This window comes from Pseudochaenichthys georgianus, chromosome 3 (genome assembly GCF_902827115.2).
Source record: "Pseudochaenichthys georgianus chromosome 3, fPseGeo1.2, whole genome shotgun sequence".
Classification (NCBI taxonomy): domain Eukaryota; kingdom Metazoa; phylum Chordata; class Actinopteri; order Perciformes; family Channichthyidae; genus Pseudochaenichthys; species Pseudochaenichthys georgianus.
Genome location: NC_047505.1, coordinates 27243818 through 27267937, shown reverse-complemented (window position 1 = coordinate 27267937; position 24120 = coordinate 27243818). Strand labels below are relative to the sequence as shown.

Here is a 24120-nt window from a genome sequence, read left to right as displayed (position 1 = left end):
TGTCCCTCATACAACACGATTATTTTAAACATGTTTTATTTTGGATGTCAAAAGGCATTTTCAGAAATCATGTGGGGAAACTAGACAGAGTAAAAAGCCGAAATATGAGGACCAGCTCCAATGACTTCTCCAGCAGTAACACATTCAACAACAGGTTCAACCAGGTTGAAACTGAATCCGGGGATATGGCACATGGAAAACTAACCGCAAATTTGACAACTTTCATAGCTGTATACGAAAAACATATCATCAGCTTCAGTTTTAATAAAAACCTGTTTTCAAGTTTCCTATAAGCTGAAGAAACACCAAATACACTTTGGGGCAATGTGGTCAAGCTCTTATAAGACCTAAAATATTTCCAAATCTTATTCCTCTTCTTCAGTTGTGGTGTTATAGGTTTCTTAAAAAACAAAGAATGTGTCAAACTTGAGCAAAGACTTAACATTCAAGAACAAGATTTCAATCAAACTTAAAAATGTCTTCCCTCTGTGTTACTGAGATAAGGGTGATACAAGTACACCCATTAAAAAACTGAAATTGATGTGATGGTTCTCAATCGGAGGCTGGTGCTACTACCCTTAAATACCTGCCAACTCAAGAAACATTTGCTACATTCAAGTGGAAAATGACTGCAAAATAAAGCAGAAACACAGGAGAGGATTTAAGGGCTGGATGTGCAGAATAAGCATAGTAATGGGCACATGTATGGCATTTGTGTATAAGAAAAACAAATCGTCAAACTCATCGAGACACAGAGCAGCACCGGTGATCCAGACAAGTACACACTGGTTCATCTCAACAGTAGTTGCCTCCATCTCATTTACACTCAACATGAAACTTGACTGAAGCAGTCAATGTGAGATTCACAACCTCACAGGAAACATCGATCTTTTGATTTTCTACTTAGATTTGAACCACAGGAAAGGAAAAAACTTTTTTCTGTTGATTTCTATCAGAATACTGAACAGCCTACTTAGTACTGCTTTTAGTTTTTGACTGAGTTAGAGACGGGGAATGAGAGGAGGCTCATAAAGAGAAACATACTTTGGAGTAAAAGGATGTTCGCCAAATGTGACTTAACAGAAAAGGCAACAGCATGCAAGGCAACCGGTTTTAAACACCATACCGGTAACTTAGAATACATAAACTGGTAATGATGTGACGCATACAGTCTCTCTTCATCACCCATGGAAAGGTCACTACAAGAACACCCTCTGCTGTCAAATCCATGAGAGCACGATGACAATATGATATATTTGCAGAGTGAGAAATGTTAGGTCCTAGGACGTACCAACAGAAATCTTTATTAGCCACATGTGTTCCTTTATCTACATCCAATCCACAAAGACCCTATTGCGATATGGTCCCAATACCATTATGGTTTAAGCATTGAGGCACCAAATCGAAAACATTGACTGGATCACCTTTAACACAAATTACTTAGTCATTGAGAACTTTTCAGCATGTCAAAAGGGTAGTCAGTCAGGCATCAGCAAGTTGACTTTAATCCTCATCTGGGTACAGCAGCAGCAGCCCTGCAAAGTTAACACTTCTTAAGGAACACCCAGAGCAGGCAGGGCCATATGACAAGAAAAAACAGTAAGGGTTAAGCTGTTTTCTGAAATAATTTGTGGGTGTGCTTTTAATTTACAGATGCCAATAGTATTTCCACCCCCACACACACCTTGACACTCGGGTGTACGTTTGTAAAGACTGGTGCTGTAACTGCCTTCCAGATAGCCAATGAAATGAAAGAAGCAGATACTGAGTGTGAAAAACAAAGTACCTAATGTGATTGAGGAAGAATACCGCCATCTCTGCAGAGGAAGTGGATCAGAGTACCTAAGGTGTTTTCCCTATAGACTCATCTGAAGGTTGTACCAATGTTTTATTCTACTTGGTGGTTCAAATCCACACTGAGGCTCTGTTTGGAGCCACACTTTGATTCAGCAGGTTAGCTTAGCACAAAGACTGGAAACGGTGGGAAACAGCAAGACTGGCTAAAGGTTACAAACTAATAAACACATTCAATCTCCTTTGTTTAATTCATTCAAATGTGTGAAAATGACAAGACAAATATCTGTGGTTGCCTGGCAACTGCTCAAAGCCAATAAATAGTCTGGCGCTGTTGTTTTTACGCTTACATATTTGTTCTTATTAAACAAAGGAGACGTACGTGCTGATGAGTGAGTTTTAGAGGTGCCAGAAGGCAGATTCTGTTACTATCGGTTTAACCAGGCGAGACATTTAATACATTTCTGCCTTTTTGCCATCTTTGCGCTAACTGTGCTGTTGCCTCACACTTGATGGACAGATATGAGTCAGGATCTGAGGCACAACTCCTTCCACTGCTCTGAGTGGCTCGTCTGTTCGACTGACTGTCAGAGGCCAGGCTTGCTCTGTGATTGGCCACCTGCACTTAAAATATCTTTGGTGAAAGTCACCTCCTGGCATTCCCTGACTTCCCTGTCGCCTAGCAACAACATAACACAACATGCTAATGCCCGGCGTAACTCGAAATAGTATACAAAATAAAAATATTCTTTTAAATAGGTATATAAACATTGCATTACAAATAGAACCATATCAAAACATGGTTACGAGTTCACAGTCTGTCCCTCATCCTCCAAGCGTGAGTGCGGATCAACCCTCCGGTCCTTTTCCAGACCCCCACCCGTCTCGCCTCCACAACAAGAATACGTGGAGGATCACTGCACCTTGAGCCCCAAACTGTTGGAGGACACTGGGTAGGAGTAGGCTTTGCCCAGCACGATGCGATCTCGCAGCAGTTTAAAAAGGACATAGTAGTTGCAGAAGAGAATAAGGCCCAGAGACAAAGTGTGGTTCCAGCGCTCGGAGCGCAGCAGAGAGTATAACTGGTACAAAACCACACTGGACTCGATCCAGATCAGCAGGTTCAGGATCCGCAAGGGCTTGTGGAACAGGAACTGGAAGACCAACAGAGAGGAAGATAAGAAGATAAATGACAATGCATATAGAAAGGTCAAAGCACTTAATATGCAGGATGTGAACCATCTTTCTTTAATGCAATATGCAATATAGAATATGCTTTCAGAGGTAGAAGGAAACTGATTATTCCGCTGTGTAGTACTTTTGTATAGTACTGCAAGTGTACTTCTCTTCTAATTTAATATTTTACAGGTTAATCCATCCGTCATTATAATAAAAAGAACAGATACTCACATAAAACCTTGCATGTGAAACATCAGAGGGCAGAGCAACATTATAGGTTCCGACTGCCTTATACAGCGATCGACTGTGTCGTACCAACACCCCCTGAGGCCAAATGGTACTTTCTGACCACCTGCAAAATATATCAAAAGTTATACATGCACCATTGACAGTCAATTTGAAAATCTGTGTCTAATGTGTTTACGATTCTCCACTCACACATGCTGAGGAGCGTTGCTGTACGAGCCGTGCTCCAGTTTCTGCCAGCGGCCCAGGTGAGCGGCCGAGCGATGCAGCAGGTCGCAGTAGCTGGGCGGCAGCAGCTGACTCATCAGCATCACAAACGCATTGATCCACACCATGATCAGATGCTCACAGGACCAGCGCATGTCATAGTACTGCGTGCTCTGTTGGAGTTAATGGGAAAAGGAACAGTATATTTACTATTTTACAGCAAGAAACTGGGTAAAATATAGGGCAGGGGTGTCCAAACTACGGCCCGGGGGCCAAATGCGGCACGCTGACCATTTTTTAATCGGCCCTCAGCAAATAAAAAAAGTATAATGGAATATGGCCCACAAATGAAACTTGTGCTGGTCTTATACTCTACTTCTTAAATGTAAAAATATATTACACAGTAGTATTCATGTGTAAGACCACTTTTCAAATAAATTCAGTCAATTAAAGTTGGAAACATGTTCTAACAAATGTTAGTTGATAAGAAAAAAGCTTGAAATACACCCTTCCTATTTCTCCTTATTATGATCAATCTGAGGCTTCTGTTTTAAGGGATCATCTGCCAACACTCACAAGCATCATTTACCTACATTTGATTGATTTTTCTAACTTATATCTGAACTTGTGAGACAATATACCTCTAGTGAGTGGCCCAGCCCTTCGTATGTGGCCCTCGGTGAAAAAAGTTTGGACACCCCTGATGTAGGGTCATGATGTGATGGGGAGGGGATACAGAAATAATTTGCACTTTAATGCTGATATTCTCAATAAAATAAAAACAAAAAAGACAGATACCAACCTTAACAAAGCAGAGAGGCAGGAAGGCTACGTAATAAGCACTGAACAGAGAGTTGAAGAGCACTTCCTTGATTCTACGGTTGAAGTCGCTCTTTAGCTCCTGCACCTCTGCTCGAATTAACTCCGGCGTGTGCGAGTGTGTGTGTGGAGGGCAGGTGTGTGTGGGCATGTGCGGGGGACTGGAAAACTGCTCTCTGAGGTTCTCTCGCAACAGGAAGAGGAAGTCACGTGGTCGAAAGAACGGGGTCTCTGTGAGCTCTGTCTGCTGGTGGTCTGCGGGGTAATCGCTGTCAGCTGGTGCCGTTTGGCTTTTCCCTCCCTCCTGATGGAAACAGCAAAGAGGGACGTACACACCAAATCTAGAATGGAAGGAGGGCGGGGAGCCAACAAGGACAAAAGAAGAGCAGCGAGTTTTAGTATTTTGAACTGACAGCAGGATGAAAATGAAGTTTATGTATGTGTGAGTGTTTAAGTAGGTACATGTGTGTTATTTGTAATTTCAAACAACCCCTATGTACTTTTTCGTTTTTATTTTCTACACATTTTCTTTTGTATTTAATTTGCCATTTTCGGGTCACTAAAGAGATAGGATTTGCAAAACTGTACTTTTAATATAATGTAAAATCAGACATTAAGAGAGGTTGGGTCCACGAGATCCATTAGCGCAGAAATAAAAAAAGGACAAAGTAGCAACAAGCTCACTGTGAATCAACTGATTAATGGCTATTTGTACTGAACATCTAATGTTTGGTGGCCAAAGGAAACATATTTTTAGATTTATCTAGGGATGTTTTTAATGCTGATAAATGAAGGTTTTTTTTTCCTTTCACTTCTGCACCACAACAGCAACGTCATGGTTTGCTAAGTTTTGTATCAGATGCACTCCATGCCGTCTATGATACATACACAGAATTGAAACAAAAAGAAAATAAATAAAATATTATGTTGAGTCATTTCCTTTAGAGTTTGATGCCACAGACACCATCAATTAAAATAACCCACAACGTTGCTAATCATGTAAGTGTCAATATACCAGCTGGGGTATTGTGGTCCCTGTACATCATGAACATTTGAAACCTGCCACTGCTTTTGATCTTGTTTATGTAGAGCAGAATCAGCGTTTGAATCCATCAACAGCAGTGCAACAAAAACAAGCATAGTTCAAAGTTCTCCATCAAAATATATTCAACTCATCAACTCTTTCAACACCATGAATGACTTTGAGTAGAGAAAGTGAGAGTGCCATGTTTTGCCCATTTATCTCATGCATTGCCGTTTCTCTTTATGATGGCAGGCCTTTTGATCCACTTAAAGCCTTTCAGAACAGGTATTTACAAGTTCTTCTGCCTTGAGACGTGGTCAGACCACAACTTATACATGCATTTCCTGGCCTTTAGAGGGTATGGTAGGGGGTATCAAAGACTCACGGGTATCCCAGGAAGAGGAGGTTGAGCACAGAGTGGTTCTTGCAGAGGTTGACCAGCGTCCAGCAGAGCACCCAGCCGCAGAGCGTCAGCAGGCTGAGCCGCGCTGCGATCAGAACCACGTAGCGGAGAAGGGATCCGCCGCTGCTCTGAGACACCTGCACAGGACGCCACCACAGGTTACCAGAGAGCCAGCCGGGGGGTTTCATTCCCACAGAGGTTATGTGTATTTAATGTTGCTGCTTATTGTATGTTGTGTGTTTACCTCTGAAACGATAGTCCAAACAAGCCTCCTGGCCAACATGACTGTAATAAAGATAGCCAGGTGGTAGTCCATCAGATGGAAATTCTGTTCAAACATAGAGAAAGAAGCAATCATTATTTTTCCATGGAGAATTTTTTTTTGTTTGTTAAAAATTGTACATATTAAATTAGACCTGAACATGCACAATATACTGTTAATTTTTTATGAACTGTGTGCAGTGGCTAAACAACTGTATTGGTTTTCCAATTCAGAGAAGTCATTACTGCCAAACTGTTAATGTTTTACATATTTAAAAAAAAAAGAGGGAAGGTTGATTCCAACTCTTTTTAACCCAGATGTTCCTTGCTCACATTCAAAAATGAGTTTTTGTTTGGTTAAAGAAAAATAAAGTTGGAATATTTCTAATAAACAGAAACAGAGAAAAAAATAAAGAAAACAATAGCAAAGAAGTCACTTAAAAGTAAAAAATAAATAGAAAAGCAATAACAAATCAAGCTGGTGTGTACTCCAGGTTTCAGTCATCTTTTTAATATTCATGGTACATGGTTTCAACTAAAAAGATTAGCCCGGTCTTTGGATGTACGTGTGAAAAATTGAGATTTGTTTTTACATTTTCAAAGTTAAGAAAGAAAAAAGCATGACTTTGATTGGCCAATGTGTTCTTACGAGCGAGGTAGAGGCAGCAGGGTGGCTGTACGGGTACCACCACACCGTCCTGTAGATGTTTATGTACTGGACAAACAAGGCCACCAGCAGATACAGGAAGAGCAGGAACTCAAAGAGCAGGCTGCTGTCCAACGGCAGCTCGGGGATCCTCGAGTGACGCACCGGCTCCGGAATAATGAGGGCCGAGATAGGGGGCGCAGACTGACCCACCACGTTACTGCTCCTGAGGGAACACAACCACACCTAAAATACACATATAGACAAAAAGTGTGGTGCAGAACAATGTTTGTGTCACATCACACCCAATTCTCAAACCTTGACTCAGGCTTGAAGTTCATCTCTATTCTTATGCCAGTTTTACAAGGATTAAATCTAATATTTTTTCAGAGAAATCCATTCGCAACTATTTTGATGGACAACTCATCTTTATGTAAATGATCTCTTTGTCATTCTTAAATTATTTTTGTTTTAATTCCAAACAATGTCCCAACATTTTAGTGACCTTAATCTATAAATAACGGTAATCTTTAAAACGGAATATAAATGACGTGGAAGAGATTACTATATGATTAAAGAATATGTTTAGCTGATGTTTGATATCCAGGCTCTGATATCCTAGACCTAGGGGAACGACAATAACAATTTAGTGGAAGTGGATCAGAGCCTGCAGGTGGATGCTGGGGTGGAGCTCTTTAAATACTAAAGGCTCAGCAGCAGCAAGCGCATCGTTTTCAGGAGAGCCTTTGATTGGCCACTGACGGCTCGAATCAGAGACTGTTTGAATACATTTTTAAGTATTGCTGAAAACATTTAGTTGTGTTCAATTTAATGGAGTTACTGTTAATCTCTAGTAATAATGACAAGTAAGTCAACAATAATTTTAAATGATAATACGGCTAGCTCAATGCATGTCTGATAAAGTACTTCAAACATTCTATCTAAGTGGACAATAAAAAAGAGCATTAAAGCCTTACTGGGTAAGACCTAAAGTGAAATGGGGTTTTCTTTCCAGACTGTTTTGTTTTTAAGTTTCCATTCAGCATAACCTCTGATAAAAAACAGTGTGTGCTCACCTGTTCCTGATGCCTGTCCCATTGCTGATGTTGCCTCCGACCAGAGTCTGCAGGGACGGCAGAGCAGAGCGACTTAGCTGCTGTCTGCTGGGACCCCTGCGACCTCCTGGCATGGTCGCCAGTTACCTTGGCAACCACGGACGCCGCCCACCAACCAACAGCCGCTGGCACTCCTCCCCTTCTCCTCAACGAGCCACCATGTACAGTCAGGCCACTGCGGGGGGAAATACAAAACGGTCAACAGATTATTAAAAAAATGCAAGTCACGCAGAGACGTAAAACCAACAAACCTGAGGCCTAATCAACATTTATAGGAGAGCACCCCGGAGACAAATTAAATATAATTTGAGTATAGACCCGTCCTGTGGTGTTTACTTCACACACAAATTGAGCAGTTGTGAAGTTAATGAGTGAAAGGAAAATTGGAGCACTGTGCAGATGCTGCAGTTTGTCAATGACTTATTTATTTCTAATATGTTAAATGTTATGTTCTCCCTTATGTTTATTAAATGGTTAACTGTTGCATGACTTGTGATTCTAAGTACAACAAAATGGCCTGTAAGTTAGACATCTGCCTGCAGGACCACAGATATTCAGCCGTCACTGAAGTTGATGAAAAATAGATCCAAACAGATATTTCACCACTGTTAAAAATGTTGGATTAAAAGTAGGAAACAAAGTTAAAAAAGGGGTTTCCTTAAATAAACCAGCAACTTAACAGCTTGATCTGAGAATCTGCTGCACTTTAAAACATAAAGACATTAACGTTCATTGTTTGGTCTGTTTGCCACTGCTTTGATCAGCCTTTATCAAACCTACACCAGATGTAAACTTGAAATGAAATATCGCTATTAAAAAAGGCATCCTGCCAGTTGGATTAAATCTAATAATGTGTCAATGGACATATTACCATTATGTCAATAATGAGGAAACAGGAACTATGTCAGCAGTTTTGAAAAGTGCTATATAAATAAAAATAAAGTTATTTCCGCCTTCACAAACCTGCCAGGGTTTACCCCAGGATACTATTGAGCAGAGGTGGGGGTCCACTCATATTCTGACCTATTTGTTATTCTTATGTAGCATCAATAGGGTTAGGTGCATTTAGTTGTGAAATCCAGTGTAAACAATGGCATTAAATAAAAAATGAAACCTCAAATCTTTAATGTACGGCATTTTTAATTTACGTGAAATTATCTCCGCAGCGTACACATCTTTTAAAGTTTAATTTCAGAATTTTAGAGGAGGGTATAACCAGTGGCGGTTTTAGACCAATTTGACTGGGGGGGCCAGTTATTTTCTGAGGGGGGCACAATAAATGCAGGACGAAAAAGAGAACTAGACAGTATGAAGTAATTGCGCATAAGAAAACAATACAATACAGTTATTGGTATTTGTTTCACTTATTTATTTCAGATAGATCTTATAGTTATTACTGTTAGCTTCAGCTTAAGTTATAGTGCAATGTTTGCACTAACACCATATTTATATAAAAATAAAAGGCAATGAACAGTTACATCTCTACTTTACATAAGGGTGTCTGCACAATCTCACATTACAGCAACAAAATCTTTTTGGCAAACCGAGTACCAGAAAATATATTTAAAAAAATAAAATAATAATTCATTGTTAGAACCACCCCTGGGTATAACATGCAAGAACAGTCATCGGCTGGAATTGAACGGGCTGTATGGAACTTAATGTAACAAATTGATTACAGAGACTGCATTTATTTTTAATGTTTTATTAAGTATCATTTCAATACACAAATTCTTAGTCATTCATTTGAGTTTTGAATCCCTAATCAATCAAATAACCGTTTTTTTTTTACGAGGGTTCAACTTTATGGTGATTTTATGGATGCGGTTGCATTATAAACCCTATTGTTCTCCAGCTCCACTACAGATTACAGCCTCTGAATTTGAATGAACCGCTCTCCCAAACAAGTTCAACATAAACTACGGTTGGATGTATTGCATGACTGTTGAATAGACCATGGCTGACATTTTGACTTGTCAATGCAGGAAAAGCACAGTTTTCATTATGTATACTACATAATATAATTTGTAGTATGTATTAACATTAATAATAAATCCAATTGATTAAGTATTCAAGTTAACGATATCAGTGAAGGAACATGCACAATACACCTGTGCTTCACCTGCTTTAGTACAAATGAATGTCTGCCATGAGAAGAGGCTACGTGACTGAATTAGTTTCAGCAGCAGTTCAGAAAGTGAAAATGGGAAACAAAATGAAAATGACTTGTAGTACTTAGCTATCATCTTTTCACCTCATAGAAGCAGCTCCATTTACCACGATTAATACCCAGGGTATATGCAGGAATCCTGAAGTCAAATGTAATACCTTTTAAGACCCTTTCCATACATTTTAAGACCTCATCGCAACTTCGAGTTGTAACCGGTTACGACACACTTTACCTCACATTTACTATATTGATTGTAAGATAGCACAACTAAACAGAGTGCAGACAGACGACTGAAGCCTCCTCTCCACATGAACTTCAACCTCTCTGTGAAGATCAGGTTTAATGCAGTCTGCTGCTTTGTTGCTTCTGTGCTCTGTGCTCTTTCATTCCAGTAAAACTCCTCAGAAACCAGTATTTGACCAATAAACAAAACAATTGACAAAACTTTGAACCATGAAATATATTAAACTTTGGTGAGCTTCAGCGGGGTAATGCCATATAGGAGCTCCCTCACAAATACCCAGTGGTTAAATTGGGCTGGGGCTGTCCGGGGCTAAGCCCGGCACATAGGACGATGCTCTGACGTCATCACCCTCACACATTTGGCATATGTTCACAAAAAACGATATATATATATATATATATATATATATATATATATATATATATATATATGTTAAGACTTTTCTCGTTCTTAATATAGACTATATTTAGGGTCGATATGTGTTGACCTTACTTTAAAATAGTAGATCTCTGTGACCGGATATAGTTTGGCTTAGACCCCGGCCCCACGAGGACGCATACGCAAATGCAAAAAAGTCTTCCGTTCACACGCATTCGATTCATAAACGTGTCCGTTCACACGAGAACACTAGACCGCTGGAAACGCTGTAGTACATATGCCAGGCCTGTAAGTGGCGGTGCTGCCGCCACAAAATACACCAAAAGCAGAGAAGAAGACCCCGGAGCATGGTTGTCATGGTTGTCCTTCTGTTTATTCTCAGCGGTGGACGGTGTGTTCTCCTGCTGTATATCTCTCAGGTAGTCCACCAGCAGATAAACCCCCACCCCCCCCACAGAGCGGAGCAAGGCAACGAAACTTAAAATAAGAAGCAGCATTTTATGGCACGCTATGCATGGGGCCACCTTGAGGGGGTTTCCCGACATGTTGTTTCAGTAAATTAAAAGGGTGTTTCATGTTGTCGTTGCTGTGGACCTTCTTAATACCTTGGAAAATGCCGTTTAATACTTTTTAATAGCCTTAATTTTCGCTAAATTGATTTATCAACTTTTAATACTTTTTAAGACCCCGCGGACACCCCGATACCGGATCACTGAAACATCCCAAAAAGCCTTCCTGTAACTGTAACACCACTGGCAACTGTTTAACCCGAGCGCTCACCAATCTACTACCTGGAGTACCAGACCTGTTTGTGTGCAGTCCAACAGCTGTTTGCACTGCAGAGGCAATTACAAATGTCTAGGTATATGTCTACAATAAATAACTCACAACAAGTGTTCATTCAAGAGCCAATATATTCATTTAAATTAGGGCTACAACAAAGGATTATTTTCAGGTTGTTCTGAAAAATTAACCTAATAATAATAATAATGTTGTTATCGGTAACACCTTGATTACTCCTGCTGTGACACGTCAGACACGCCGTTAAAACAAAGACCATTAAGCTTCCTCTTTGTGTCATCCTCAAAACACTTACTTATTTCCCACTCATAGACCAATTAATGGTCCGGGTATGGGAGGCTATGAACAGCTACATGATGACATGACATGCAACAAAAACATGTCCAAAAGACGTGCAGAAGTAAAGAAGAACTGATTGAAGTCAAGGGATGTGAAAACAAGGTGAATTTATTCTACGGTTCCAGCCTCCTAGCGCTGAGGATACAATATTTTTCTGTTTCAGGTTATTATGAATTAAGTATTATTGGGTTGTGGGAACTTTCAAAACTGAATCATTGGAGAAAAAACAAAACATACCAAAACAATGTTTTGAATGTGTCTGGAAAAATTGGAACATTGATCAATTGCACAGTCAGTGGGATGTTTTAAAGATAATCTGAGAAAACGAAGACAGCAACTAGCAGTATTTTTTACATTTCTGATTAATCTGCAGAATATATTTTTTGTATCATTAATTAATTGTTTTATCTCTACAACGTTGAAAATCTTTCCAACAAGACTCATTCAAATTATATAAAAAATATATTTTCTTATGTGAGCTAGGAAAGTATCAAATCCTCACATCGGAGAAACTGGAACAGCAAATGTAAACAATATATTGATAATCAAAACAGTTGCAGATACATTTTATTGACTACCTAATGGAATAACCTACAAAAACAAACAAACATTTTTAACTTGTTTGTGAGAAAGTGTTGAATCATGCAGTCGACAGAAAAAAAAGGGTCGACTTTTTCGGGAACCGGTTTGTAATATTGCAAAAATGCCAAAACATGTTCTCGTCCTGGGCTCTTAAGTGTGAGGATATGCTCCTCTTCTTTATATCATTTGATAGTTAACTGAATATTTGGGGATTTTACACTTCTATGGATAAAGAAGCAATTTGAAGATGTCTATTGGATTCAAATTATGAAAATGTTTTGTGAATCAGATTATGATGGCCTTTTTTTTCATTATTCTCCGACACAAATCAACTATTGATTTATAAAGAATAAAGCTTTAAATCGATCTATCATGAAAGTAATTCTGAAGTCCTATCTAAGTTAGTGTAGCTGTAACTTTACTACATACAATACTGTATCATTTCTCTCAGCCTCACTGCTCAGCAAGTGTTAGGCTCCTACAACAAAACATCAACCTCAGCCAGATAACATCATCCCCCGAGGGCTTCAACATTTCCTTTAGCATCATATGAAACAAGATGGAGATGATCTTATAAATGCTCTGTGGCCACTGTGTTCAAGCTCCAATTAAAAACAATATTAAAGCTAATTTTTCAACAGGAAACAGACGTCAACACTCACACAAGGCCACTGGGGACCTAAATTACAGTTGAAATTCAAAAGTGAAAACAGGAACTGTGAATTAGAGAAATAAACTTACATGGAGAGATTGCAGGAGGGTATTTTGTAATGATGTGGACGTGTAGCACTATTTTTCCCCTTCAATTCAAGGCCTTTTAAAAAAGGTTAACACGCAGTGGTGGAATATAAGAAGTACAACTTGGAGATAGGCTCATTGTAAAACATTTCCATTTTCTGTTATGTTTGACTTCTACTCCATTACATTATAGATGCAAATATTATTATTTTTAATTGAGAATTTTGTCTGACAGCTTTAGTAACTTTACAGATGCAAATGATCTTACCCTTCCTGTCCAGTGAATATGAGGCATTACCAGATGTGTTGATGGTGAATGATTGTTGTTTACTAGAGGTGGAAACAGTACTCCGATCGTGTACTTGAGTAAAAGTAGAAGTACCAGAGTGTAGGAATACTCTGTTACATGCATTCTGCATTCAAAATGTTACTCAAGTAAAAGTACAAAAGTATTAGCATCAAATATACTTCAAGTACCAAAAGTAAAGTACTCATTCTGCAGATTGGTCCATTTCAGAATAATATAAATTATATGTTTTGATTATAATTATTGATGCATTAAAGTGTTATCAAAGCTGGTAAAGGTGCAACTAGTTTTAATGACTTTGTATACTGCAAGGAGGATTGTGAATGTACTCCAGGTGCAACTAAAGTCTGATTTTTTTCACATTATTAATCCGATTGGAAATGGAAATACTCAAGTAAAAGTACAAGTATCTAAATATTTTACAGTACTTGATTAAATGTACTTAGTTACTTTACACAACTGCTGCTAACTTAATGATAAAGCTTTCCCTTATGAGTTACGAAAATGCTCCTACTTCTTATACTGAACAAACAGGGCTGTGTATCTTCTTATAGATATGTGGTTCTCACAAGACAGCAATGGCACAATCAAATAATGATACTGTAGTTTATGATGCATAGCCAACAGCAACCAACAGCATATAAAGGAATTACAATTAGCACAACCTTAAACATAATACAGCAGTCAAATGACACATGCCTTTCATACTTTAAATACATGTTATGTATTCATGCTCTTATTTAAGGTTGTATATGCAGGACCTTTACTTCTTGTTGAGTATTTTCATAATGTGGTATTGGTCTACTATATTACTTTTACTAAGGATCTAAAAACGACTTCTTCAACCACTGTTATAAAGCAAACACTATAAGGTGGGTAAAAAGTGTTTCAAAGTAAAGCTTTGTTGAGCTGAAAGTGTTGACTTTGTTTTGGGAACACTTTGTTAGGAAGCGTTTTTTCTTTTTTTGCAGAGACTTGCTAAGACATGCACTAAGGCTGCCTGTCTGAATCATGACATCAGGCAGCAGCGTTGTCATTTTGCACACAGCGGAAACTTGTAAACGCACTTTAATATAAAGATTGTGTGCTTGCATCTAGCTGTTAGATTTCAGCTTTTATAGCCAAAATAGTAAGACAACATGTCCGTGAAGCCACAGTTACTCACACAACACACGGGGGGGTGAAGTGAGCGAGGATGCATCAGTCAGTCGTGCGGCTTCCAGCCTGACGAGTCCAGACAGCACCGAGCATTTTATCCGCCTTGCAGCTTCAATATCCCGGGCTGCACTGCTGGGGCGACGCGCTACCTCGGTACCGGCGATGCTGGAGGGTCGCTTTCTCTCCGGGTTCAACACATAAACCGCTTCAAAAGTTATCCCCGGGCTTCAGAAGCAACAGTGTAAATGCGTTGCACAGAGACCGACGTGGCAAACCCGCACCTCCTCTCTTTGCGACGTCATCGACAAGCGACTTCACTGCACAGTCGCAGTTTGACAAAACACACGGCTGGTCTGGAGTCAGTGCCGATTATAAATAACAATGATTTGAGTTATGACCAGCATATTTCTAACTAACAAAAGAACAGTGTACTTTTACCGAAGTATTGCAGTATACACATTTACATTATAATGTTTATAAAAGAGCTCTTTTTATATGCACAGTATGCTTTTCAGTGTAAGGAAATGCAATGGCCTGTTATAAGTGGTGCATTTACATATAGTAAAGATATTGCAAACAGTGGTGTGAAATAATTAAGTAGATTTACTCATGTATTGTACTTAAGCACAATTTGAGGTACTTGTACTTTCCTTATGCATTTAATTTGTTTTGCTACTTTGTACTTCTACCCCACTAAAGTAATTTGATATCTTAAATTGCTTTGTAGATTTTGATTAAATATGTGAAATATAATCAACACTTAAATAAAACTTTAGTTATGTAAACTGTTATGTATGTTTACCTGGAGTAAATTCACAATCTACCCTGCAGTATACAAAGTTATCAATACTAGTTGCACCTTTACCAGCTTTGATAACACTTTAATGCATCAATAATTACATTCAAAACATAAAATATATATTATTATTATTATTATTCCAAAAATAGACCAATTTGCATCATGAGTACTTTAACTTTTGGTATTTTAAGTTTATTATGATGCCAATACTTGTTGATTGCAGACATGTTACTGGTAACAGAGTATTCCTACACCCTGTTACTTCTACTTTTACTTAAGTACAAGATCTTATTACTGTTTCCACATATGAGGGCAAAACATAACTTTACAAGAAGAGAAACACATTTTGTTTCGAAACACAGTATACACTCAGTTTCCTGTTTATAGGATACATTCACCTGAAACTAATCCAGTGCAATACAATTAATAACTTGTATAATCTAGTAGATTTCTACTCAAACCAGCTGCCCAATGTAATTCTTTCACTCGAGAACTAAAGTAGACTTTTGGAAGATCTTTTAAATACAACATCTAAAAATAACACTCTACAAAAACATACACAGTTGTGATATACAAAATATAGCCTTCACTTTCTCTAATACATAGCATAAGAAATATTTTATTTTTATTTATTTCAAATTGCCTTAGTGCCTCAGAATATACAAGAATACCTTTTTTTCTTTATTATGCATTGTTAATGTAACATTTGTCATGCATCTACAAATACAAGTTCAAATGTGTTATAGAAAATAGACAATCTTGTTTTACACAGAGGGTAAACAGTTTATTTTCAATATTGATAACAGAAACTGACTGTACTTAAAAACTTAAACATAAATGGGAGAGTCAACCATTGTAATTCCATGATTAACGTATTTCTGTTGTATCTCTGATGGATCATGTTTAAAGCAAAAGGTAGAAAATAAACTAGGTACATTTCCCAAACTGTACACCAACAAATATTGTGTCACATGTTCCTATTGTGCTTAATTTAAAAAGAAAATATACACTTTTTGTGCCTGTAACATTGTTGACATAACTTTCTGTCAACATGTACATTACTTATTTACAAAGTGTTTACAGTTATTCATAAGAAAGTGTAAATACTTCATTCGTTATATGTACAAAAGGGTTAAAAATCACAATTATTATCTGACCAGAGTCTAACTGCATCCACCTTTTCCTTCAAAACATTAGCATAACAAAACACTTCAAGAAATGTAAAAAAATACTATTTACAAACATTAAACTTGTAATATGTCTTAATATACTGGCCATTCGAGTAATTTATTCTGCACTTAATGTTTCATGGTATCATTAAAATATAAGAATCAACTGTATGACTGCCAAACAAATAAGGTTACGAGAGAAAAAAATTAAAAGCCAAATAAAACTATCAAACAGGAGGCATTATTTCAAATCTTAATAAAACAATGAACCAGCAGAGGGAAATATTATCCCCAAAATAGCTCTATAAGAAGACTTTTGCAGTTTTCTTACATCAATATCTAAAAACGCAAACCAATCATATGGGTATCATTTAGGATTTCTTCCTACATCTTACATTTGCTTTACCTCCTGCACACCTGAGGAATATTCACATTATATAATTCCTTCTGCCAACTTTGGTTGAGTTGGTTCATGAATCATTTTAAAAACATTAAAATATTGGCATTCAAAAGTTTACCAGTAGCCAAAAAACAAGGCTCCAGATTTTAGGGAGGTGTGCATGTTCTCTGGGGCAGAGGTCACAGGGCTTTTCACAGCTGCAGCTTTCAGATGACGATGCTGGTGCCACTGCGAGAACTGTTGCCCTGAGAGAGACATACTAACTTTAGATTCACTTCACCCGCATCACTTGTTTTATATAATCACGTGTTTCAAGGTGTGTGCGTTTGTTTTGACGCAAGTGCGTTGGTGTGTGTCACTGTCTAGAACTAAAGCATTGTGCGTCTAGAGTACTGTTCATTCCTCCGTGCTCCTGGTTTCTTTCCAGGTTCGTACTCGCTGTAGCTTGGAGGTTGGTCAACCCAGCCTCCACCTCCTCTCCTCCCTCCTCCTCCTCCTCCTCCCCCTCCTCCTCCTCCTCCTCCTCCTCTCCTGCTGCTGCCCTCATCATCCGAGCTCCAGGACCCTCTTCTGGAGTGCCGTGATGCTGGAGGAGAGTGGTTTCCTCTGGACCTGTTGTCAAACAGGTCGTCCCTGGAGCGGGAGCGGGGCATCATGCCCTCTTTTGGACCGCTGCGCCTGTTCCCGTCTAGGGACTCCTCGCTGTAGCTCCTGGGAATCCCTCTGGACGGGGCGGGGGAGACGTTACGCCTGCCCACCGGTCCTCGCTCATCACGACGGCCGAAGCCGCTGCTCTCGCTGGAGCTGGGGGGCCGAGTCCTTGGTGCAGGGGGTGCAGTTCTAGCTGGTGGCTGCTCTCTTATTGGTGGAAGTGTGATGACACGGCGCTCTGTTGGGCCATCATCCAGAGCAGAGATCATGCTGGGAGGGCCAGGGGAAAATGGGACGTGCTGGGACATGTGCTGGGGAGGAGGCATCTGCTGCATGTGAGGTGGGGGCATCTGCTGCATCATGTGAGGTGGGGGCATCTGCTGCATCATGTGAGGTGGGGGCATCTGCTGCATGTGAGGTGGGGGCATGTGCTGTGGAGGAGGCTGGGACTGATGGAAAGAAAGAGAAACAAAATTAAGTTCCTATTAAAAAACTAGTTCTGTGTGATCAAAACCAGACTATTCATGACACAAACACAGTGGCACAGAGTAGAGTTCTACATTTGTAACACCTTCAAGTCCAAATTAAGGAAAAATGACTCAGACACTTGCCCAATTTCAAGCAGTTTTCAAAAGGCAAAGCAGGTACATCTAGGTAACAACACAATCAGCATTAACTGCTTTCTTTCATCAGTAATTAATTGCAATTAACCATGAAAGGAAACGTTTAATACTAGAATAAAGACTAAAGTAAACAGGAATCGTAGCCATTACTGTTTTAGGCAAGGCAAATGTATTTATATAGCAACTTTCAATACTTTGCAATTCAAGGTGCTTTAAAAAAATGAAAGAAATTAAGAAAATGGCATTTGAAAACAGTCATTAAATATAAAGAGTTGACAAAATAATCAGATGTTCCTGTGTTAACATTAACACATTTGAGAACAAGAGCGGTTACCTGCATCAGAGGGCTGGCCATGTCCATCCCCCTCACCTGGCCCTCCAGGTAATCCAGCATGTGATTAGGGGTGTGCGTGCCATGAGCACTGGGAGGGGGCATGCTGTAGGCTGAAGAATGGGGAGGGGGGAGGGGCATGGACTTCATCGGGATGCTCTTCCCTGAAACAGATCCTAGAGGGAAGAAAACATTTACAATTTATTTTATTTGGAGACATGTATGAATGAATATATATCTAGAATATTAAGGATTAGTTGCGTAGCGCGTGTGTTGTGTGTGTGTGTACCGGCGTAGAGCAGTGGGTTCATCTGGGAGCCATTACTCATCTGTCCATATAACGGCTGCCCCCCCATCCAGGGAGCCATGGCCCTCTGAGCGTCCTTCATCATACGATGTTGCATCACCGCTGAAACAAGAGCACATGCTTTAATATTCATCAATACAGGCAGATGTTCACTAAGTACACAGACTTTTGCCACTGATGCTGATTTCCAAAGCTCATACAAAGCTTTCCGAGTGATGATACTGATTTTGGTTTAGACCAGAGGAGTATAAAATCCTAGTTGCAGGAATACGTTTAAGAAAGGTCTGGGTTTCTTCCAAATCTCTTTTAAAACGATACTCACACCCATTTGGGCTGTACACTGCAGAGTTTGACCATTTCTCCTAACCATGAGTGGATACCTTCTTTAGATAATTGGACATGATGATTAGAGACATACATTGAACATTGTATATACAGTCCATCAAACTGTATTTTTGGGCATTTTATTAAAAAAAATTGGGAAGTTCTTGTGACATTTTACATATATTTATTTGTTCAGACTCACTCAAACATTTTAATTTGACAATTTCCGTTTTGTTTTTACCTATTTTTCCAAGTCTTCTTATATTATTCGTTTCAATTTGGTCATAATTCTTTTTTTATTTAATTTTTTACATTTTTGTTATATTTTTCAACCATATTTTGAACTCATTATTTTTTACACGTTTAATTTTTTTTCCAATATTTTCATTTTAACTTGTGTTTTCCAATATTTCTTAAAATTAACTATTCTTTTTCCATGTATTTTTCTAAATGGAGCTCTGCTTTTTACCTTTTTCAGGACAGCAGCATTGCTCCGGGCAGCAGGGACAGCGGATATAGCAGCAGCATCTCTGAGGGCAGCACTGGCAGCAGCAGATACAGAAGAGGAGGATGAGGAGGAGGGCTCCGATGACGATGAGCAACACTGTCAACCAGTCTGAGACAGGAGAGAAAGAGGCACGTCTTGTTAATAGATATGTCCATGATTTTGTTCTAGTTCCTATTGGAAACATTTAGTAAACGCTATGGAAATTCACCATTTGGGGCTACAATAAAATCTGTGAGTATATCTTTGACAAAAATGTTTCTTTCCGTTTCTTACGGTAAACAATGAGTTTGATTTCTTTGTCAGAGTCTCCTGAAGTGTCTCCCGAGGCGTCGACAGAGCAATAGTACACACCGTTGTCCCACCACATCACCTCAGTGATCACCAAGTCTGCCTCTGTACAAAAACACACACAGCGACACACATCAAACAATGGTCAGCAACTTTGAAACAAATAGTTAACATGACCTATCATCACTTCACCGAACATATAGTTTGTGATTTCTCTTAGAAAAACTATAAAACCCAAAAATCGGATTAGTTAATTAAAATAGAGTTATTAAGACACTGATAGTTTTATTTTAATCGCCCTCACAAATAGGGTGAGCCTGGTGCCGATAATGTTTGAATAAACTCACTGTTTTGGATGGTGATCCTGCGTTCCCGATATTCGGGTCCCAGCATGGGTTCATTGCTGCCTTTCTTCTGTATCACTGTGCGGACTGTCCGCTGGCGGTCAGGACAGTCATTTGAAGGGTCCTGTCCTAACTGTAGTGCGGCTTGGTACGCTGCAAAACAAGAAGCAAAGTTTACATTAAAACAATCTCTACAAATACTGGATGGATGAGTTAGTAGCAAAGACATCCATGTGGCCCAGAAAGTATGTCTTTAACAAAAAAAAGTCCCCACATCTCAAGTCAAGGACTTTATGTGTCTTTTAACATAAATATGTATTATCAATGTGAGCCCATCATTTCATTTCCGACATGTCTTATCTGTTATTGCTTTTAATTATTTTGTAATCACTTTAGGGTATTTTATTGTCATGTTTTACTATTGTAATTGTCTGTTTTTTTTCCATTGCTATCCTGAAATGGTATTGTTCCAGAGTCAACCCAGTGAAGCACTTTTATTACATTGTTTAAAAAGTGCTGTATTAAAAAAAGAGTATGTCGTACGACCATGACGTGTAGTTCAGCATTAAGATTGCTCTAATAGATTAGAGTAAAAAGTAAGAAATATAGATTTGAAATATATAAACATATGTAAAAAAAAGTACATGACAACTATTAAATAAATAGTACAAATGTACAAATAAATGCACACATGACAATTTTCTGGGATAGTTGCAGCCTTCAACTACACTACTTTAATTCATAGTAACTGAAATAAATACCCCATTGATGAGGTTTTTCACTGTGGGATTGAAGAATATTCAGAGAGAATATAAGACTATTTATATAAACATGAGGGCTCTGTTTCCTTTGAGCAGCTCAGTGAGAATAGTGTACCCTCTGAGCAGGGGCGCCGTAAGGGGGTGAAAAGTTAGGACGATTCTAAGGGCACATGACTGACAGGGGCCCAAACTGTTTTAGAACAATAAGAAAAAAATGTTGAAGTACCCAATGTGATTATCTTTTCATGGGGCCCAAAATCCCTGGCGGCGCCCCTGCCTCTGAGACGTGTGTTGTACATGGAGTGCAGGTTGTGTTACCTGTGGAGTAGTACTCCAGCACGGGGTCCTTGCAGAAGGACTTGAACCTCCAGGTGACCAGCACATCCTGGAGGTTAGCAGAGGTGGAGTAATCACAGCGAAGGGTCACTGAGGCAAACAGGGTTGTGCTGCGGTCCTGCTCAGGAACATTCACCTGCATACACACCGAAACTGCAGGGAGACACACACAACAGATGATTACGCACAGTAGTTTGTGTATTTGTGTAAGAATGTATAAAGCTATCTCTATAAAATAAACTGGACATTATGAGCAGTAGGCTAGAGTTGCCAAAAGTCAAGTACGAAATGGTGTGGTCAGACAGAAACAATGTTTGAGAGGGTTTCTATCTACTGAGGTGTTTTTTTACACAGTGGCAGAACCAGAAAAACAGGTGACAAGAACAAAGGCACAGGAAATGGCTTACTGTGAAACTACCAGCCAAACATTCAGGAGCTGGAATGAAACCTGTTAATCTGACCCTAAATGTGGACAGGTCTTAGAACATTAGCTGGAAAATCATCTAGGTTACAGTTCATAAACGTATATACCAGAGTAATTATCCAAATATAATAAAAAAAACAACATATATGAAATATAAAATGAGCATAATAGGGCTTTCTCTATCCCCAAAATAGACCTTCGTTAGAGTCAACCATTCAGGCCGATTGTCTTTATGACAAACAAAATGATGAGACAGATAGTTTAGTAAGTTTAATTGGATATTTTGACAAACATCCAATTCATTAGTAGGTTCAGTCGAGAGCACGAGGCTAACTTTTCATTAATGACAATTACCTTTGAGAAGCGACAGCAGGAGGACCGCGGCCGCTAATCTCCGCATGGTGACACAAGAACACTGGGAAGAAAGTTGGAAATAAAACACCTCGGATGAAAAATAAATAAATCAATAAAAGAAGAGATCAAAAAATAGACCTATAATTTAATCGAAGCGTTACACACAGCTGCTCATTGTATCGTCCTGATCAGTGTGTTTTTGCGGTTAATACCTGAGCCTGCAGTCACCTCTGGCCACACCCCGAAACAGGTGAATTCGTCCTGTGACGTAAACACATTCACCGAAGTCTCTCTCCCCCCCCTTACAAAAACAACACAGCCGTGTATCATTCTTATAGCTATTTGTAAAGCCACGTGTGTCTCTTTATTTATAGTTCATTCGTCTAGTTCAGGGGTTGGCAACCCGCGGCCCACGGGCCGCATGCGGCCCTTTAAGCCCTCTGCTCTAACTCCCTTGAGCTTAGCCACAAATAAGAAGGAAATAAAATAAAAGTATTTGTAGGACTATTTATATTTTGTTGCATTGTTGAAAATGTTTCGTATCTTGTATTTTGAGGTGATACTGTGACACATAAATAAAAAACGGTTTTAATTAGGTCAACTAAAATATGCGTCACATCCTGCTACGGTCCAGCACGAGCGCCTTTTCTTGGAGGCGAATAACCCCCGGCTCGATGAGCGAACTATGGATAAATCAAAGAAAAGTACCGGAGGAACACAGGATTTAATTCTGTGTGGACAGAGTTATATGCTTTCACAGCAAACGATGCTGGTTTACCGGTATGTTTGATATGTAGAGAGTAGTTGTCAACGGTGGTGCAGCCTTTACGGAACAACAACAACAAGGGAGAGGAAGACAGCTGACGATCTTCAGTCATAATTCAATGGGGTATGTAATTTATTTCAGAAAACACTTTTTGTTATATTCCATGGAATGCTCTTAACGTCCCGATAGCAATGAATATATTAAATGCTTTGACAATAAATACATACAAAAATTAATCTCTGGAAGCCGTAGCGCTGTAAAAAGCACGACCAATCATCTGAGCCGGCCCGGCTAAAATAACTGGATGGCCTACCTGCCTGTCAGCCTTCCATCTGTGCACACATTTATCTCGTGCACTCATTGGTCATGTGCGCGTGCGTGTGTGTTGGATGAGGGACTCTGAAGAAAGTCTGAAGGAAGAGGCATATTTTTTCCGGTTGTGTACTTTAAAATTCAAGCACACTCGAGCTGGTTTCTCCATTCTTACCTACCCTACCTTTAACTCTTTTTAGGGTGCAGCTATATGTTTTATTTATTTCAAAGTGGGCCCATTTTAATAATATTTTTTTTCCTTAATGTGCAGAGGACTCCCCAAGTGCTGTGTTTAATTTATTTTAAAGTAGGCCTGTGTATTATTTTTAATTCTCCTTATAAGAGTTATTTGTTTCTTATTAGAGGTTAACAGTTTTATATCATGTAATAAATAGCCCAATAAATGCAAAAAACCTGTAGTTTTTGTCTGATATAACAATAAAAAACTATGAAATATGTTTTGCGGCTCCAGACAAAAAAATGTTTTGGAAAAAGGAGCAAAATGGCTCTTTTGGTCAAAAAGGTTGCAGACCCCTGGTCTAGGTGCATAATAAAAACACATTGGAGATGCCCTTCATCCAAGAGCATCTTAATTCCCAAAGCTGATTCATGGCATGTCACATTGACCAATGGACATGTACTTTACATCAAACAAGACACAAATATCATCATAAATTAGGATTCATTCACTTTTAACCTTTAATTGCAATCAAACGCCAAAGTTATATGACATTATTATTGTGAAAATGACATGACTTGCACTTAAAGTTAACCCTAACCTAACATGACAAATATGAGCACAAAAACGTGGTGGGAAATGTGGTGATATTATTTCATAGGAAGAAAAAACGTTTTGATTATGTTCCTTAGCTACTATTTCACACCACAGATGCTGTACTTTCGTTTAACGCTTAGATGTAACTCTTAACAAAAACCACTAGAGGTCAGCCTGAACTTGTTTGTATGTGAGTGTCATTTGTTGTTACTGAGTGTTTTCTGTTTGACTGTTGGA

The 24120-nt window shown here is 39.0% G+C and overlaps 2 protein-coding genes across 4 annotated transcripts; both read right to left on the bottom strand.

Annotated features, from left to right (window-relative positions):
* Window positions 1-19: 19 nt before the first annotated feature.
* Window positions 20-14735, bottom strand: tmem39a (transmembrane protein 39A). Of its 3 annotated transcripts, none has more exons than XM_034108302.1 (9): window positions 14419-14735; window positions 7656-7869; window positions 6583-6805; window positions 5917-6000; window positions 5655-5809; window positions 4229-4586; window positions 3412-3599; window positions 3205-3325; window positions 20-2948 (listed from the first exon to the last, which is right to left on the bottom strand). In XM_034108302.1, exons 2-9 carry the CDS (start codon window positions 7766-7768, stop codon window positions 2709-2711), a joined length of 1482 nt encoding a protein of 493 aa, XP_033964193.1. In that variant the 5' UTR covers window positions 7769-7869; window positions 14419-14735; the 3' UTR covers window positions 20-2708. The 3 variants fall into 3 exon arrangements, with proteins under 3 accessions (XP_033964193.1, XP_033964202.1, XP_033964212.1); XM_034108311.1 differs by having other exon boundaries at window positions 6583-6802; XM_034108321.1 differs by having other exon boundaries at window positions 6583-6799.
* A 1066-nt stretch (window positions 14736-15801) lies between these two features.
* On the bottom strand, window positions 15802-22328 carry LOC117467355 (immunoglobulin-like domain-containing receptor 1). The gene is made up of 9 exons (XM_034110925.1): window positions 22243-22328; window positions 22031-22091; window positions 21235-21405; window positions 20159-20308; window positions 19797-19916; window positions 19485-19631; window positions 18674-18793; window positions 18388-18560; window positions 15802-17879 (listed from the first exon to the last, which is right to left on the bottom strand). The coding sequence occupies exons 2-9, from the start codon at window positions 22074-22076 to the stop codon at window positions 17148-17150; spliced, it is 1659 nt and encodes a 552-aa protein (XP_033966816.1). The 5' UTR covers window positions 22077-22091; window positions 22243-22328; the 3' UTR covers window positions 15802-17147.
* Window positions 22329-24120: the final 1792 nt, after the last annotated feature.